The following is an 18,420-nucleotide window of genomic DNA, read 5'->3' as shown; positions in this document are numbered from 1 at the left end:
AACATTTTTGGTTGAGGTAATTCCATCAGTTATTTATTTATCTTTCCATGTTAATTCCCATCCATCTTCTCACTCAGTTGAATTTAGAATTGCATTGCTGTTGTTACACACATACATGCAGTAAATGTCCTTTGCTTAACGTGTTTACTTCCTGCTCCGTGTTTACTTCTTGCTCTGTGTGTACTTCCTGCTCCATCTCCTTTTCCTTACTTAACTACACGTGTCCTCACTCTGCAGCTGACAAACATATATCTGTGTGATGGCTGGGAGCCCTCACATCAAACTGGGGCAGGACAAAGCCCTGCCATAAAAAAAAAAGTTGTATTAGTTATTTTGTGTGTGTTTATTTAATGACTGTGAAACCCTGTGTTTGTTTTGATTTTAAAAAATACAATGATTTGTAGTATAATTTAGTATGTGTATATATGACGGCGAAGTCATATATTTGTTGTTTTTATTTGAACGTGTTCTGGCAGAGGCGAGGTTGGCAGCTTGTCCTCTGCCAGTATGTAATTAGGAAACGCGTGCAGATTGTGGCCGAAGGGTGATGAGATAATTGATAGTTAACCCCTCAGCCATAGTAAATAAAAGTCTGCAGCTTGCTGCCCTCTGGGTGGGTTGTTCAGAGAAGAGAATGAGAGTGAGAGAGAGAGAGCAGAGTGAGTTTAAAAAGTAAAAACGCAGGATCAGTGAAAGCAATCTGCCCAGCCTGACCTGTGTGTTTTGGTGTTCGTGATTTTTGTTTTTGTTTACATCTTTTGTTTTGCTCTGTGAGCAAGTGTGGTTTTTATTTAAACCTTTTATTTTATTTTATTTGAAAATAAAACGGCCCAAGTGCCATTGCACCAAATCCTTGCAGTGCCTGTATCTCTGATTCTTCCAGCACGCCACCTCACGACTAGCCTGTCACAATCTGTTATTCTAATTCTTCATGTTTGGGTTTGTGTGTTTGTTTGTTTTGTTTGTTTGCTTTAAGTATAATTTTCAAACAGTTTTACAATAATGGGATTCATTGGGTTTTTAGTGGTAGATCTCAATAACGGTTCCCTAATCCACCATTGCTTAGATCATTCAAACAGTGCTTAGTAGCACTCCACTTAGCCTGCCTTGTGCATGTTAAAGTCAATATGGGGTGTGTACAGATCCAGGTACTGTATCACACAGGCAGTCCTGTAGTTAGCATTGAACGCCCTGTGCTTATGGGGTGTGTATAGATCCAGGTACTTTATCACCCAGGGTCCAGGTACTGTATCACACAGGCAGTCCTGACCTGTAGTTAGCATTGAACCGCTTGTGCTTATGGGGTGTGTGCAGGTCCAGGTACTGTATCACCCAGGTATCTTTGTTCATCCATCAACAGTCCAAGGCACCTTTGACCATTGTTTCATTGTCCAATTTCTGTGTTCTTGTGCATATTTTAGCCTTTTAGTCTTGTTCTCCTTTCTTAACAGAGGTATTCTTACTGCAACACATCCTGCAACAAGTTATGAACTGAGTTGGTCTTGAGAAGAGGAGACAAGGGTTTGATAGCCATACAGCATGTCTCTAACATCATACACATTATACTAAGAACTGCCACAGTCCAGCAATGTATCAAAATGACATGTCCACACAACTCTAAATGCTGTGCTCAGGGATTCAGGCACTACAAACATGAGCACACATAGCTTTTTGTTCCTGAACACTGTATCTGTAAAAGGAAGCCGTTTAACAATAGCACAACAGAGAATTGCCACACAGATGATAGGGAACAAGCTCCCTGCTGCAATAATTATAATGTACCCCCATTGTGTTCTTACTAAAAGCTAACTTTAAGCGCATACTGTAATGGGTAGATGAATTGGTTTATTTAAAAAAATGGTGCAATTTGATTTTGGAACAAACTTGTATTCAGTCCAGACCTGAATATCTTAAATGTGCATTAAAAGTGATGAAGGAAAAATAAATGGTAACAGTTTGAATGAAGAGTCTCTGATTACTGTATATTTACATAGACATTACATAGTGTACACCTGTTAGCACAATTTAACCCTAACCCTAACCCTAACCCTAACTCTAACTCTAACCCTAACCCTAACCCTAACCCTAACCCTAACCCTAACCCTAACCTTTTTCTGATACATTTCTGTACTTACAAATAACGTGCAAAACGACTTACACACTAGGTGCAGTGTAACGGTGCACAATACCATTGTAATTATGTGTAAGTCCACATGTATTCACTAAGTAACTGCTATGTAGTGAAGTGTTACCAGATATAAATACACAGCATGCCTAATCAAGTCAAATAGTGCTACTAAGCTGGAACTAAAATAATGTATCTCTATTATTTCTAAGACTTGGACATACATGGATCAGGTCTAACTAAAATGCAATCTCTGAACTCAGAAGATGAACTGTAGCAGGAGAAAGAAATGCAATTAATCTAATCTAAACCCATAAATCATGATCCCTGGAATACAAGGTTATTCCCTATTCATGCCACAACAGGTTCCCCTGTTGAACAATAGGACTCGGGAAGTGAGATAAGAGTGGGATTGACTGGATAGCAGCTAGCATGTCAATGCCTATAGCAGTGATGGTTGAGAACAAAGCAATGCTGTGCCAGGCCTGTGCTTGGGAGATCCAGTGACAAGGATTGCTGAGCTGCTCAGTGCAGAGAGCAGATCCACAGTGTGTGGAGAGATTGAAACAGTATCACTACCAGAAAAACAACAAAGAACTGTCAACAACTGCAGAAACCTTCTCACAAACTGCGCTATGTCATGTATAGCTCATTAATAAGTAAATAAAACAACCAGCACTTCAAGGTAACACTTTACATCAAGTGTCACTAATAACTGTGTATTTACATGGTAGTTACATAGCGAATGCACATGCACTAGCACTTGACAATGAATACAAATTATTACCAGTGAGATATATATACACACACACACGCACACAGTGCCTATAGTAAGTATTCACCCCCCTTGGACGTTTTCACAGTTTGTTGTATTACAACCTGAAATCTTGATGCATTTAAATTTTTGTGTTTTTTTTTTTGTTTTCCTTTTTCCTGTTTTGAAAGCTGCTTTGTCTTCATGGTAGTATCTTTGCTTTGAATGCACTACCCAACTATGGGACCTTACAGAGAGACAGGTGTGTTTAATCTGAAATCATGTGAACCACTTTTATTGCACACAGGTGGACTCCATTTAACTTACTGTGTTAATTCTGAAGGCAACTAGTTGCACCTGAGCTTGTTTAGGAGTGCCACAGCAAAGGGGGTGAATACTTATCTAATGAAGACTTGTCAGATTTGTATTTTTAATTGATTCGTTTTTTCACACATTGAAAGTGTTGAGTATGTTGTGTAAATCAAAGGGAAAAAAATCCCATTTAAATGCATCAAGATTTCAGGTTGTAACACAACAAACTGTGAAAACGTCCAAGGGGGGGGGTGAATACTTCCTATAGGCACTATACATACACACACACCCACACACACATGCACGTCCACACACACACACACACACACACACACACACAAAACATAACAAAATCAAACAAATAAGGGAAGAGCTCTTTAGAAGGATGTGTTAAACTATCTGGAAACTGTGACAGTGAGGTAAATGCATGTTGAGATGAAGGCCCCTTAGGAATATGCTGAAGAAATGTGCCTGGTTTGTTTTTCAGGCATAACCACAGTGTTGACCATGACCACGCTGAGTACAGTAGCACGGAACTCGCTGCCCCGAGTCTCCTACGTCACAGCGATGGATCTGTTTGTGACAGTGTGCTTCTTGTTTGTGTTTGCGGCGCTGATAGAATACGCAGCTCTCAATTACTACAGCAGTGTAGGGAAGCCCAGAGGTACAAAGAAGAAAAAGCAAGTAAGACCTTTTAAACATTGTGCACGTCTCAAAAAAATATTTTAATTTAAATCAATTCAAAAGAATAGCCAATCTTCATTTGTAAGAATGTTCCGTTTTTTAATACCCAGACACATAACCAAAAAAATTAATAAAACAAAATTTTATAGTGGCACCTCTTACATTGCAGTGGCTAATATTGTGCATGCTGCACTGTATAGAGTGGGTCCTGTTCATCACAGTGTTGATATTGTGCATGCTGCACTGTATAGAGTGGGTCCTGTTCATCACGGTGTTGATATTGTGCATGCTGCACTGTATAGAGTGAGTCCTGTTCATCACAGTGTTGATATTGTGCATGCTGCACTGTATAGAGTGAGTCCTGTTCATCACAGTGTTAATATTGTGCATGCTGCACTGTATAGAGTGGGCTCTGTTCATCACAGTGTTAATAATGTGCATGCTGCACTGTATAGAGTGGGTCCTGTTCATCACAGTGTTAATATTGTGCATGCTGCACTGTATAGAGTGAGTCCTGCTCATCACAGTGTTAATAGTGTGCATGCTGCACTGTATAGAGTGAGTCCTGTTCATCACAGTGTTAATATTGTGCATGCTGCACTGTATAGAGTGGGTCCTGTTCATCACAGTGTTAATAATGTGCATGCTGCACTGTATAGAGTGGGTCCTGTTCATCACAGTGTTAATAGTGTGCATGCTGCACTGTATAGAGTGGGTCCTGTTCATCACAGTGTTAATATTGTGCATGCTGCACTGTATAGACTGGGTCCTGTTCATCACAGTGTTAATATTGTGCATGCTGCACTGTATAGAGTGGGTCCTGTTCATCACAGTGTTAATAATGTGCATGCTGCACTGTATAGAGTGGGTCCTGTTCATCACAGTGTTAATATTGTGCATGGTGCACTGCATAGAGTGGGTCATGTTCATCACAGTGTTAATATTGTGCATGCTGCATTGTATAGAGTGGGTCCTGTTCATCACAGTGTTAATATTGTGCATGCTGCACTGTATAGAGTGGGTCCTGTTCATCACAGTGTTGATATTGTGCATGCTGCACTGTATAGAGTGAGTCCTGTTCATCACAGTGTTAATAGTGTGCATGCTGCACTGCATAGAGTTGGTCCTGTTCATCACAGTGTTAATATTGTGCATGCTGCACTGCATAGAGTGGGTCCTGTTCATCACAGTGTTAATAATGTGCATGCTGCACTGTATAGAGTGGGTCCTGTTCATCACAGTGTTAATATTGTACATGCTGCACTGTATAGAGTGGGTCCTGTTCATCACAGTGTTAATAGTGTGCTTGCTGCACTGTATAGAGTGGGTCCTGTTCATCACAGTGTTAATATTGTGCATGCTGCACTGTATAGAGTGGGTCCTGTTCATCACAGTGTTAATAATGTGCATGCTGCACTGTATAGAGTGAGTCCTGTTCATCACAGTGTTGATATTGTGCATGCTGCACTGTATAGAGTGGGTCCTGTTCATCACAGTGTTAATAGTGTGCATGCTGCACTGTATAGAGTGGGTCCTGTTCATCACAGTGTTAATATTGTGCATGCTGCACTGTATAGAGTGGGTCCTGTTCATCACAGTGTTAATATTGTGCATGCTGCACTGTATAGAGTGGGTCCTGTTCATCACAGTGTTAATATTGTGCATGCTGCACTGCATAGAGTTGGTCCTGTTCATCACAGTGTTAATAATGTGCATGCTGCACTGTATAGAGTGAGTCCTGTTCATCACAGTGTTAATATTGTGCATGCTGCACTGTATAGAGTGGGTCCTGTTCATCACAGTGTTAATCTTGTGCATGCTGAAGTTATTTGACTATCGTTTGGACTAGAAATCATCAAGTAATACCATATAGCCATATATACTGGATCATTCACATATCCATAGCACGGGTGTTGGGGAAGTCTAAGGAGATATGTAGTAGATTGCTCTCATCAAGTGATCCACTGACAACTCACTCACTCACATTGGATTGTGTATTTTACACAGAAATTGAACTCCATCTGCTCCATGTATAGTATATTCTCATTTACTTACAGAACTACTCGGTGCTTGACCTGGGACCTCCTTCCACAGTCATCACATTGAACAATTCCATGTACTGGCAGGAGCTGGAGGAATCCTGCATGTACGAATGCCTGGACGGTAAAGACTGTCAGAGTTTCTTCTGCTGCTACGAGGAATGTAAATCAGGCGGCTGGCGGAAAGGCCGAATCCACATAGACATCTTAGAATTAGACGCGTACTCCAGAGTCTTCTTCCCCACGTCATTCCTGCTGTTCAATATCGTCTACTGGGTGGGCTACCTCTATCTTTAACTGTATCTCTTGTACTGAAGAACACTGCCGTGGTACACACTGGTCATGGGGATAGTATGAAAAACCCTTCAAGGTAAAACTCACAGGGTTTTTTCCAGCCTTATAGTAGACCCTGTCCTTTGTAATCTTTTTGTAACTGCTGTAAATTATTGCAATTCCTTTGAGAGAGCCTGCAGCTCTTACCTGGCCAGGGTTTTCACAGGTAGCTGCTTTCACAAGTAACCCCGTCTTTTAGTTCAGGTACCAAAAAAAGAAAACACATAGATAGGCTCTGTTCAAATACTCTGTGCTTTCCTGATTCATGCAGTGTATTACCAGGGGTTTAGAAGATGGATTCACTGGGTTGAATAAAGATAAACATATCCTTTTCAGGTAGTAGTCAAAGAAGGATTTAAGTTGTATGAGTGCCATTCAGCAACATTCAGTGCCTACTTTGGAAGGAGCAACTGTGATCTGTTGCTGGGGTGCAACATATCATAAACAAGGGGTACCCGTTGTTTTTGACTGGTTGCTGATGCTTATTCATTACTTTTTCTGAGGAACTCCCACGATAATTGCAGATTAAGTCAGTTAAGCTGCCTGCAATGTAATCAAAGAATGTCATGATGTTATAATGGAAAAATACAAGGTAACTAAATGTCTCTAATTGCTGTGTATTCACATGCTAGTGACATAGTAAATAAGTGTGTACATACACAAAATGTTAATATGCATAGTTACATTGTACTTAAGGTGTAGATCTTAGCAATATATGTAAGTACACAATTGTATCAGAAAAGAGTCAGGGTTTGGGTTAGGGTTACAGTTAGGATTAGGGTTAGAGGGTCTGGGTTAAGGTTAGAGTTAGGTTTAGTGTTAGGGTTAAGGTTAGGTTTAGTGTTAGGGTTAGGGTTAGGGTTAGGGTTAGGGTTAGGGTCAGGGTCTGGGTCAGAGTTATGTTTAGTGTTAGGGTTAGGGTCAGGGTCAGTACACATGTAAGTACACATGTATTTGCTAAATAACTACAATGTAAATACACAGTAATTAGAGACACTTGATGTGAAGAGTTACCATATACAAATATCACAGATTCAGAACATATATTCATTGATTGGGACCAGAGGAACAATATTCTGCTTTCCAATACAAAACTTCTGAGATCTGAGCTCAAATAAATACATAAAACAAATAATTATAATTAGGCATATTTTGCCATTTTATAGTCTATTTTGTGGTGTTACAAATAGCTACTCTTTGCCTATATTTGTAGCAAAATATTTCAAGGGGCATAAAAAACAAAACTAGTGCTTATTAGTAAATTAATCTTTTCATATTATGCTACAAAAAGTTTCAACATCAAAAAGCAATTGTCTTTAATACGAAAATCAATTGCATGACTAAACAATTATGTTAGTAAAATATATAAAAGGATTTTGCTGTTTCAATTGGGTTAATATAGATTTGTCTTGGAAGCAGCTTGGATATAAATATGTTTCAGTACCATACATCAAACCCAAAACAGGATTGCTTAGACCGGGATGAAAAGTCCAGTTGTGTCTCCACTGTACTGGAAACAGCATTCTTCAGGGGGTTCACTTTGGTTCTGAGGTACATATCACCAAAGTATAGGTTGAAACTGATCAGTGTCGATGTGTCGCAGTGGATTTGCTGAAGTGCCAAATTTTGTAAGGTATATTTTTACAGTTTGAAATACTGGATGATTCTGCCGATTTGACTGTTATCAACTCATTGAATAGGTCCTAACCAAGGAAAAGCACCTTGTTTGTATGGGCCAGTTGGGACTATCTACCTGCATTTGCAGTAGCTCGTTATCCACTTTTCCTGTGGATGGCCGGTACTTCCTACTACTCACATTTATTTTTCACATTTCAGTTGCCGGGCAGGATGCCTGTTGTTGCAGTGACATCACAATAAGGGCCTTGCCAGTGTTGAGCTACATTTCTTCTGTGGTTAACTATGCGTGGGGCAAACAGAAAACGCAATGGTTCTTCGTTATTAATTAAAAATAATAATCAATTCATGAGTAAAGACAGACTGTAAACAATTCGTCCCTCTGTGTTTAATGTCTCCCCGTTGTCTGGTTGATTATTTTTGTGTTACAAATTTAGAACCATGGTGTTGTGATGTGTGTGGAAGTTTTGCACCCTAAGAGGTGAGTAGCTTTTATGGTTCAAGCCTCTGGACGGGATCCAGTGTGCAGCCATGTTCGTGCTTCGAGGTGAAAAGTCATGCTGCATAAACAAACCAGTGGAAACCTACTTGGTGACTGAGAACTGTCTTCTTCTAATAGAGTGGGGCTTGTGTAACAGGCGGTGTTGTTACTGATTCTGTCCTGTCCCCTGGCAGTAAGATGAGACCAGGATGAAAGTTATAAACCCAGCTCTGTAATCCAGCCCTTCAGTCCTTCCACTGCTATTGACTTTGTAACTTATTAAATGCATTTTAAAAAGTGCATGGGCTGAACCCAATTCATTGGATAAGTGATACTGACCTGTTAGCATGGAAAGATGTTCCCCACTGGCCCAGATGAAAGGGTGATATTCCTTGATAGTGTGCCATACAATGGGTTAAGAGCAATCAGATCAGGAGGAAGATTATACAGCAGAATTAGTCTTATTATTATTTCATTTCTTCTGCCTTGTTACAGGGCAACACTTTAGTACAATTTTATAATACAAAGTATTTCTTAGGGGGCTGTGTGTGTGTGTGTGTGTGTGTGTATGTGCGTGTGTGTGTGTGTGCGTGTGCATGTGTGTGTGTGTGCGTGCGTGTGTGTGCGTGTACGTGTGTGTGTGCGTGTGCGTGCGTGTGCATGGGCGTGGGCATATGTGCGTGTGCCTTGTGTGAGTGTGTGTGTGTGTGTGCGTATGCGTGTGTGTGTGCGTGTGCGTGCATGTGCTTGTGTGCGTGTGTGTGTGTGCGTGTGCGTGTGTGTGCGTGTGTGTGCGTGTGTGTGCGTGTGTAGATTAGATAATCTGATACTTAGTTGCTTGTAAAACTGTAAATAACAAATGATGAAAAACTGCAATGCCTTTTTTAAAGAAGTTCATTGTTCTCTCATGCAGTATGAGGGTCTCATTTTATTTAGGGTTTATTTCCTGAATTGTCAAACTGTTTAAACTCTTGTTTCAGTTGAGGCAAAGATGCCAATTTAATTAAAGGAAATCAACTGATTTGAAATGTCAGTTCTGCTGTAAACTCGATATTAAGGAGCTGACTGCCTTGCTAGTGTTTCAGGTGGGTGTCTATGGAGGGACTGTATGATTGATGCTTACTTTTGCATTTTATTATTCTTTCCTGTATAGTTTGATGTATTCTCTGTATTTTCACTTTTGTTATAATAACACTTTACATGTAGTGTCTTTAATTACGGTGTATTTGCATGGTAGTTACTTAGTAAATAAATGTCTACTTACACATAATTATAATGTTATTATGCATACTCACAATGTACTTAATGCATAAGACTTTTTGCACAATATTTTTAAGCACACATTTGTATCAGAAAAGGGGCAGGATTAGGTTTAGGGTTACATCATGCAAAAGCCTAATCCTGACCCGTTTCTGATACAATTGTGTACTTACAAATATCATGCAAAAAGACTTACACATTAAATGCATTGCAACTATGCACAATAACTTTGTAATTGTGTGTAAGTACACATGCATTTAATAAGTAACTACGATGTAAATACACAGTAATTAGAGGCACGGCGTGTTTGTTAACCATTCTTGGCAGTTTCACAGATATGGGGCAGCTATTTGCTTTGCTGCTGGATTTTTCTACCCTCTGATTCTTTGCAGTTTACAGTGCGTATGTCATGTTATTGTGTGCTCTGTAATTGAGGGAGCAATTGTATAGCCGCCATTTTGTGTCTGAAGCGTCCAGACACAAAGAATGAAGCACAGAAATGCAGACAGCATCTAAAAGAAAGAGAGCAGAAACAAACAAGAACTAGAAAATAAAAACAATATACAGCAGATCATTCTAAACACACTGACGAGAAGAACCAAGCAAATCACTACAGAGTTCAAAGCTGTGATCGAGGGAAAGGGGAGTCATTTTAGGTAGATTCGTTTGTCTAAATGATTATGATAAATATTGTTTTGTGAATACAGTATTTCAGCTCTAATCATTCTTAAAGTGCTTAGAACAAAAACAATGTTGTGTTAGAGGTGCTTTTTTGAAAACAGTTTGGTGTTAATTGTAGGCATCGTATGTATTTTTGATTTAGTATGTCACTATGTCACTGCTGAACGCAGCACAATGCTTTCATTGATGACCAGTGTCTGGTGATAGGAAACAATTCCTTCTTTTATTCTCCACAAATGTACTATTTGCCCTGCACCTCAAAAGTGCAATGATGAAGCTTCTAAGCTACTCTTTGTATTGTTTATTTATGGTAATTATCTGCCTGCCTGTACATCTATGTAGTCATTTTCATATTTTGTTATTTTCATTCATATTGTTTAACTTTATTTTATTATTACTATTATTTTGGTGTCTCTAATTACTGTGTATGTACATAGTAGTTACATAGTTACTACATGTGTACTGACGTCTAATATAAAATCTGATGTTAGAAACTTATATTTGATTGTGGTTTGAGTTTTGAGGCACATATTTGAAAAATTATAAAAGTGTCTTTTTATCGCCTATGTAACATTGCTAAAATGAGGTTTTTTCTTTCTTTGGCTGATGCTGAGAAACTAATTCATACTTTCGTTTCATCTAGACTTGATTATTGCAATGCTTTATTTGCTGGACTTCCACATCATGCCTCATCATGTTTACAGCTTGTTCAGAATACAGCTGCGAGGGTTCTCACTAGAGCAAAGAAACGGAATCATAGAACTCCTGTGCTGGCCTCATTGCACTGGCTTCCAATACATTTTAGAATTGATTTTAAAATCTTGCTACTAACATATAAAGCACTAAACAGCTTAGCACCAGAGTATCTAGGAGAGATTCTGTCCTCATATAAACCTCTGTGCACTTTAAGGTCGGCTAACGCTGCACTTTTGTGCCTCCCAATGGAAAAACTGAAAAGGAGAGGAGAAAGTAGTTTTGTTTTAAGGCTCCCAAGCCATGGAACTCGTTGCCTTCCTCTATTAGAGGTGCTGCTTCAGTCAACATTTTGAAATCAAGATTAAAGACTCATTTTTATAGATCAGCTTTTTGACCTACTCTAGATATCAAGTTGCTGTTATCTATTTTTATCTGCTAACTTTGTGTTTCGTTTGTTATTCTTATTTATCTTATTTTTGTCCTATAGATATTTGATATTTATTGTCATTATTAATATCAGCGTATTTTGTTAGTTGGGTGATTATACTGTTCTGTTGTGTTTCTTGATCATGATACATATTGTCTGTAAAGTGCTTTGAGATACCATGGTATGAAAGGCGCTGTATAAATAAATAAATAAATACATAATAAGATTAATATACTTACAATGTTATTGTGCTCAGTTACAATGCACACGTCTTTCTGCATGATATACAGGGTGTACACAATTTTACCTGAAAAGGGTTAGGGTTAGGGCTAGGGTTAGGGCTAGGGATAGGGTTAGGTTTAGAGTTAGGGATACGGATCGGGTTAGGATGAGGGTTATATCATGCAAAAAGATTTACACATTAAGTACATTAATTACAGTAACTATGCATAATAACATTGTAATGATGTGTAAGCGCACATGCACTTACTAAGAAACAACTATATAAATACAAAATAATTAGAGACACTTAATGTTTCCTGGTTTATGATCATCATCTCATGTAACCTTCAGACCAACATGAAGTTAGTGTGTTTTAAAAAAGGGTTCATTTTCCAATGATGAATAAGGTATTTGCTGAAATCCAATTCTAATGACCATGTGTCTCTCTTTGTATTGTCTGAAATCCCATTCTAAGGACCATGTGTCTCTCTTTGTATTCTCTGAAATCCCATTCTAAGGACCATGTGTCTCTCTTTGTATTTGTTGAAATCCAATTCTAATGACCATGTGTCTCTCTTTGTATTGTCTGAAATCCCATTCTAAGGACCATGTGTCTCTATTTGTATTCTCTGAAATACCATTCTAAGGACCATGTGTCTCTCTTTGTATTTGTTGAAATCCAATTCTAATGACCATGTGTCTCTCTTTGTATTCTCTGAAATACCATTCTAAGGACCATGTGTCTCTCTTTGTATTTGCTGAAAAGTAGAATTCCATTGCATGCAAACACATTGGCTGTAAAGCATTCTTGAAACTGAAGCTATTTCAAGTTTATATGAAGCAGCCAGAATACACTTTGCTAGGAGCTTTTTGTGTTCTCACGCGTGCATTTGCATTTTTCATGAATGAAGTCGTATCATTATTTCATAGCACAGTTGTTTTTTATTATACCATTCTTTATAACATTATCCCTTCTTAGGATACCTTGAAACAAAACTCACTCTCTACAGCAGTTACTACATGTTGTAATATTTGTCAATGCTTGTCATTTAAGGTTTAACTGAAGTGTTATATTACAGTACTCAACTGAGTGATACATGCAGAAGGTACAAAGCTTTCAATATTTACAGCTTTCTTGTTTATGGTGAATTGGTTATAATTGATCAGTTATTTTTTAAGGCTTACTTTGTATTCATAAATGTATCATGTACCGATATGTATACATTTTAAAAGTATCTATTCATTGGCACTCAAATTGTCTCAAATATTAAAATGTTTACACCCCGGCTGTGCATATGAGTACCTGCACTTGTTTTGTGGAGAATTTCACCCCTGATCAAACCCTTAATTGAACTAATAATGCTCTTAATTAAAACTTTTTCATTGTTCTCAGCTTCTAAAAAGTTGCCAATCTTCAAGTTACTTTAACATTGTATAGTTTACTTGAAATCTCCAACTGTTGAAAAGCTGAAAACAAGGACCAGCAGACACAGGGAGGGGTCCCCAGGACCAGCAGACACAGGAAGGGGTCCCCAGGACCAGCAGACACAGGGAGGGGTCACCAGGACCAGCAGACACAGGAAGGGGTCCCCAGGACCAGCAGACACAGGGAGGGGTCCCCAGGACCAGCAGACACAGGAAGGGGTCCCCAGGACCAGCAGACACAGGGAGGGGTCACCAGGACCAGCAGACACAGGGAGAGGTCCCCAGGACCAGCAGACACAGGGAGGGGTCCCCAGGACCAGCAGACACAGGGAGGGGTCCCCAGGACCAGCAGACACAGGGAGGGGTCCCCAGGACCAGCAGACACAGGGAGGGGTCCCCAGGACCAGCAGACACAGGGAGGGGTCCCCAGGACCAGCAGACACAGGGAGGGGTCCCCAGGACCAGCAGACACAGGGAGGGGTCCCCAGGACCAGCAGACACAGGGAGGGGTCCCCAGGACCAGCAGACACAGGGAGAGATCCCCAGGACCAGCAGACACAGGGAGGGGTACCCAGGACCAGCAGACACAGGGAGAGGTCCCCAGGACCAGCAGACACAGGGAGGGGTCCCCAGGACCAGCAGACACAGGGAGGGGTCCCCAGGACCAGCAGACACAGGGAGGGGTCCCCAGGACCAGCAGACACAGGGAGGGGTCCCCAGGACCAGCAGACACAGGGAGGGGTCCCCAGGACCAGCAGACACAGGGAGGGGTCCCCAGGACCAGCAGACACAGGGAGGGGTCCCCAGGACCAGGACTGGGAAATCCTGATTGTTTCTCTGTTTCAGCATCATTACATGTATTGCTGAACATGCAAACTGTTTTATATGCATTAATGGCTGTTAGCCACAGTTCATGATACTCATAGAAATTTTGTTAAAAAAAAAATAGTGGTCATGCTTGTTTTTAATTGCCATTATTGTCTATTTGGAAATGCCCAAATACATACATTCTTGAAAAATGTTTGTCGCATGAAAAACACCTGCAAGTGATACAAAAGGTAGTATTAAATAAAAAAATATAATACAAACGACATGGGGGTAACTTTTAAGATGTATGTAATTAATTCTACCAAAAGCTTAATTTGTGTTTTCAAAGGCAGCGTTCGTGTAAGTGTTGAAGGCTGTGGAGTGTTGAGTAACACATTTCTGAATTCTGTTGAATACAGAGCAGGTCCAGTGCCTGTCTTTCTCTGTTAAACCATTAAACTGCCTGAAAACCAGGTTTGAGGAAACTCTTCATATTTTTGTCAAGCATTACAAAAATCCCATTTTCACCCTTCTGAAACAAAAAGTCATTGTATATTTAAAGATTCTGAGAATGTGTGTATGACATATTTCTACAGGTTTGTAAATAACAAGGGTGTGAAGTTGTCTGTTTTTTTTTCTTCAAGATACTGTGTTGTCTTGTAAATAGGGCTGTTTTTACAGTGTAGATGACACTTGTGTCTGCCTCTGCAATCCATTTCTACCCCCCCTGCTATTTTCATCATTCCTTTTTATATTTAAAACACACATGCAGCCTCATCACGGATAATAAACCTTGTCTTCTCATTTCTGTATGTCATTGCAATCTTAATCTTGCACTTTATAAGTGTCCTGGTTAAAAGTATTTACAATAAATTAAAATGTATTTATGAGTAAAGCATACGTGTGAAGAGTTGTGTTATTAAATCTCATCATAATGCTGAATCCTGTAATGTGATTTCAGGATGAAACTGGTGGAGTCTCTGTTTGCTAGCATTGATAGAGAAAGAGTAATACATAGAATTGGTGAAAGATCAGTGCAGTATACAGCAGTAACGTTTGCACAGTGTACTGTCAACGTGGCCTGATCCCAAATCAACACAAGCTAGTGAAACAGCAAGAGGCAAGAGGGGATTGTTACTCTGCCAACTTGCAACCTGTGTGACAATTATTGACTGATGTTTGTCAGCCTTTGTCTTTTCCTTGGTTGTGTGTTCATTACTTGCTAAGGTGACTGTAGGGAGCAGCTGAGCACTGCTTACAATATTGGGATGCAAGGTATTAGTAACAATATAGGACTATCCCAACATTGCACTTTCACATGCCCCAAAGCCTCTGGCTTATCATATACCGCACAACATCCGTGTTAATAGGCATTCTGTCCTCATCTGGACAGCAGTACAGGCCTAAGTTAATACACATGAATCTAAAGAGAGACCAAGGGACTGACAGGTAACAGAGAGTAAACCTATTATTCCATTCCCTAGTGTGCAGGCTTGATAGATTTCAGAGGAATTAATAAGGATGAACACATCAGTTAAAGGATACTGGATGAAGATATCAGTTACAATGGTAACTGTTCAGCATCTCATTACAATAAGAGTCTCTGGGTTATGGATATTACAGAAGGAAATAAAACAATCTCCATGCTTGCCTTTGACCCTCAGTCCTCTCTCGCAGTGTTTTGTTTGAAATCCTCAGCAGATTCAAGGTGTTTGGGGGTTTCACTCTGTTGAACTCCACTTGTCTGCTGAAGTTAATAGAGCTTTACTCTAGCTGTTAGTATCACTGGGACCGACAATGGTTTCTGAATTGACTCCCACTTGAATTTCTAGACCAAGATGTCAGGGTGATGATAACCCTGCACAAATATAGTTCTGTACAGTACATCCATATATTGTTCCAGGTGATTTATAATATGGGTTTCCTTTTCATAACGTGTCTCACAAATTCCAGCTCATAACTTGTGACGGCTCATCCAGAACAGTGTCAGCTCTTCAATGTCAGCTAGAGTAAAGCTTTATTAACTTTAGCAGTCAAACCGGGTGCAAAAGACAGCAATAACATACATTATATACAATGCCTATCTGAGCCTTTGGATCCGTTTAACTACTATTGCAGTACCTAGAGAAGCAAGTGAAAATTGTGTTGCTCCCATTGGTCTCCCACACATGAATCATGTGTTCTCTTCCTCAGCAATGTATTGCCATTTTAGTATAGTATATATATATATATATATATATATATATATATATATATATATATATATATATATATATATATATATATATATATATATATATATATATATATATAATACATACATATAGTTGTATATTGGAAGGCATAAGGGAGGGGATTACATCCATGTAATTATTACATGACCAAAATGTATCCTGGTTCCTCTTCATTGTGATAAAAGGCTATTTTATTATTAGTATTATTATTTAGCTATTAAATTATTATTATTATTATTTATTATTATTATTATTATTAGTAGTAGTAGTAGTAGTAGCATTAGTATTAGTAGTAATATTGGTTCATGGCATGGTCCTGTGCTGTAGGTCACACAGTCAAATTGAAGCAAGACCACTGCCGTCAAAAGAGATTGAGAAACAGCAGTCAATTTTTGCTTAAAGTCTGCAAACCAAGCGAAGAACCGAAATATAATCAAAACATGGGAAAAAGGGGGCCAGTGATAATGCTGCTTGTGCTAATAAGTGATAAGAGATGGATTTAAAGTCTTGGTTATCAATCTTTCAACAGACCCAAAGAACAAAAAAGAAGACATTTTATAGAAAGTAACTGCTATATACAGTACTATGCTCAAGCAAAGGACAGTGAGGTTACATGGTACCAATCTATTAATAGTGGGCAGAAAATCTCCTGCTTTTCAAAATGTGTTATTTGACAAATCCCATTGTAACCCCAGGAAGCCAATGTGCGCTTTCTAATAAAACAGGCTGTCATATTTAATCTATACACTGACAGCTGTGGAAATAATGTTGTCATGAGAAACAAAGGTCTTTTGTGCACCTCAGCCTGAAATCCAGAATGAACAATGAACTTGAAAATAAAGGATAAGCAAGTTGCTTTTTATCTTCTTTTGTAATGTTTATGAATTTCTGTTTAAAAGAAACAACTTGTATTACGAAAGAAATAAAAACACCTAAAAACATCTAAACTCTGTTTCTCCTCAGACTAAGCAGCAGCTTTTAAAACCTGCTGTTCGGTGGAACTTTGAGCATGCAGTTTAGCAGGAATTGGGCAATTGTATAATAACCCAATGCTTTTAATTTAAAGAGTGTGCATTTAAAAAAGAGTAATGTATCAGATAAAAAAAAATATTGCAAGTTTTCAGAAGTAACACCATTTGTCATAATAGTCCAGTAATCCCTGGCTAAGAGATCAGTGATGTGTTCTCTTAGCCAAAGTGTTCTCCAAGGTAGAATTGACCACCGGACACAGTATGCCAAGGCCAACCATGATATGACTCAATAAATATAAATGTATTTATTACTTATGACATGACGCACGTGCATCAGCATATGAAATGAACAGAATAAGTAAGAGAAAAGCAACAAGCAAACGCATGTTAATAAACTATAACAGTAAACTAACTAAATTAACAAAGCGTCCCTACATATGGTGAAAATGCAGCAGCGGCTCAAAGAGTAATTATGAATACGAGAGCACATTTCAAGACGAGCATGAATTTGAACACAATGGTTATTAACCCAGCATCCCTCCACACATAAATAAAAATATCTAAGACATGCATAAAAATGCAGAAGCAGAAGAGTGTAGCAACTGACCAGAGCATTAGGGAATTCCTCACTTTGTCATGCATGACAGGATGGAAGTCTGTCTTTAGTGCTTTCAAATAAAACCTGCTGCTTCAGTGAAATAGTCTTGTGTGAAAGTCTCTGACTTTGAATGAATATACAAATTATGTTCAAAGCCTTTAAAGTTTCTGCTTTTGATGGTGGTCAGAATAAACAATGAGACAATGATAAATGACACCAGTTATGGAAAGACTAAATAAACCAATCAGTGTGCCTCAAGACACTCTCACCATGACATCAGTTTTGAAAAGATTGAATAAACCAATCAGTGTGCCTCAAGACACTCTTATGATGACGTCAGTTTTGAAAAGATTAAATAAACCAATCAGTGTGCCTCAAGACACTCTCACGATGACGTCAGTTTTGAAGAGATTGAATAAACCATTTGAATTTGAGTTTGATGATGATGAGTTATCAAGTTACAAAACAGTACTGTATCAGTTTTCAATCGTTTAGCAAATAATCGCTGCCTGGGCTAAAAAAAGGTGTTCTTTTAAGCAAAGTTTCTGTTCCATTAGGCGGAATATTTACAATGGTAAAATTCCGTTTCACCACAAGTTTGTTCCATAAGTGTTCTCTTAGGAGGTGGTCCTATACGTGGAGGTGACTGTATCGCTTTAATTAGAACACACCTGCCATTGTTAAAATGAAAGTCATACTTTATAGCAGCTGAATTTCATTGCTATTTCATTTCCTA

General features: G+C 38.9%; 1 protein-coding gene across 1 annotated transcript in view; it reads left to right on the top strand.

The window, feature by feature from the left end:
* Positions 1-6,751, top strand: part of LOC121321016 (gamma-aminobutyric acid receptor subunit gamma-3-like) — a 175,980-nt gene extending 169,229 nt beyond the window's left edge. Inside the window, exons 8-9 of the mRNA XM_041259911.1 lie at positions 3,679-3,875; positions 5,933-6,751. Of these exons, the coding sequence (XP_041115845.1) occupies positions 3,679-3,875; positions 5,933-6,211 (476 nt within the window). The 3' untranslated portion in view covers positions 6,212-6,751. The remainder of the gene's footprint in view (positions 1-3,678; positions 3,876-5,932) is intronic.
* Positions 6,752-18,420: the final 11,669 nt, after the last annotated feature.

The sequence above is a fragment of the Polyodon spathula genome, chromosome 9 (assembly GCF_017654505.1).
Source record: "Polyodon spathula isolate WHYD16114869_AA chromosome 9, ASM1765450v1, whole genome shotgun sequence".
In the NCBI taxonomy this organism is placed as follows: Eukaryota; Metazoa; Chordata; class Actinopteri; order Acipenseriformes; family Polyodontidae; genus Polyodon; species Polyodon spathula.
The sequence above is the reverse complement of the archived record's forward strand: the minus strand, read 5'-3'. Positions and strand labels throughout refer to the sequence as shown.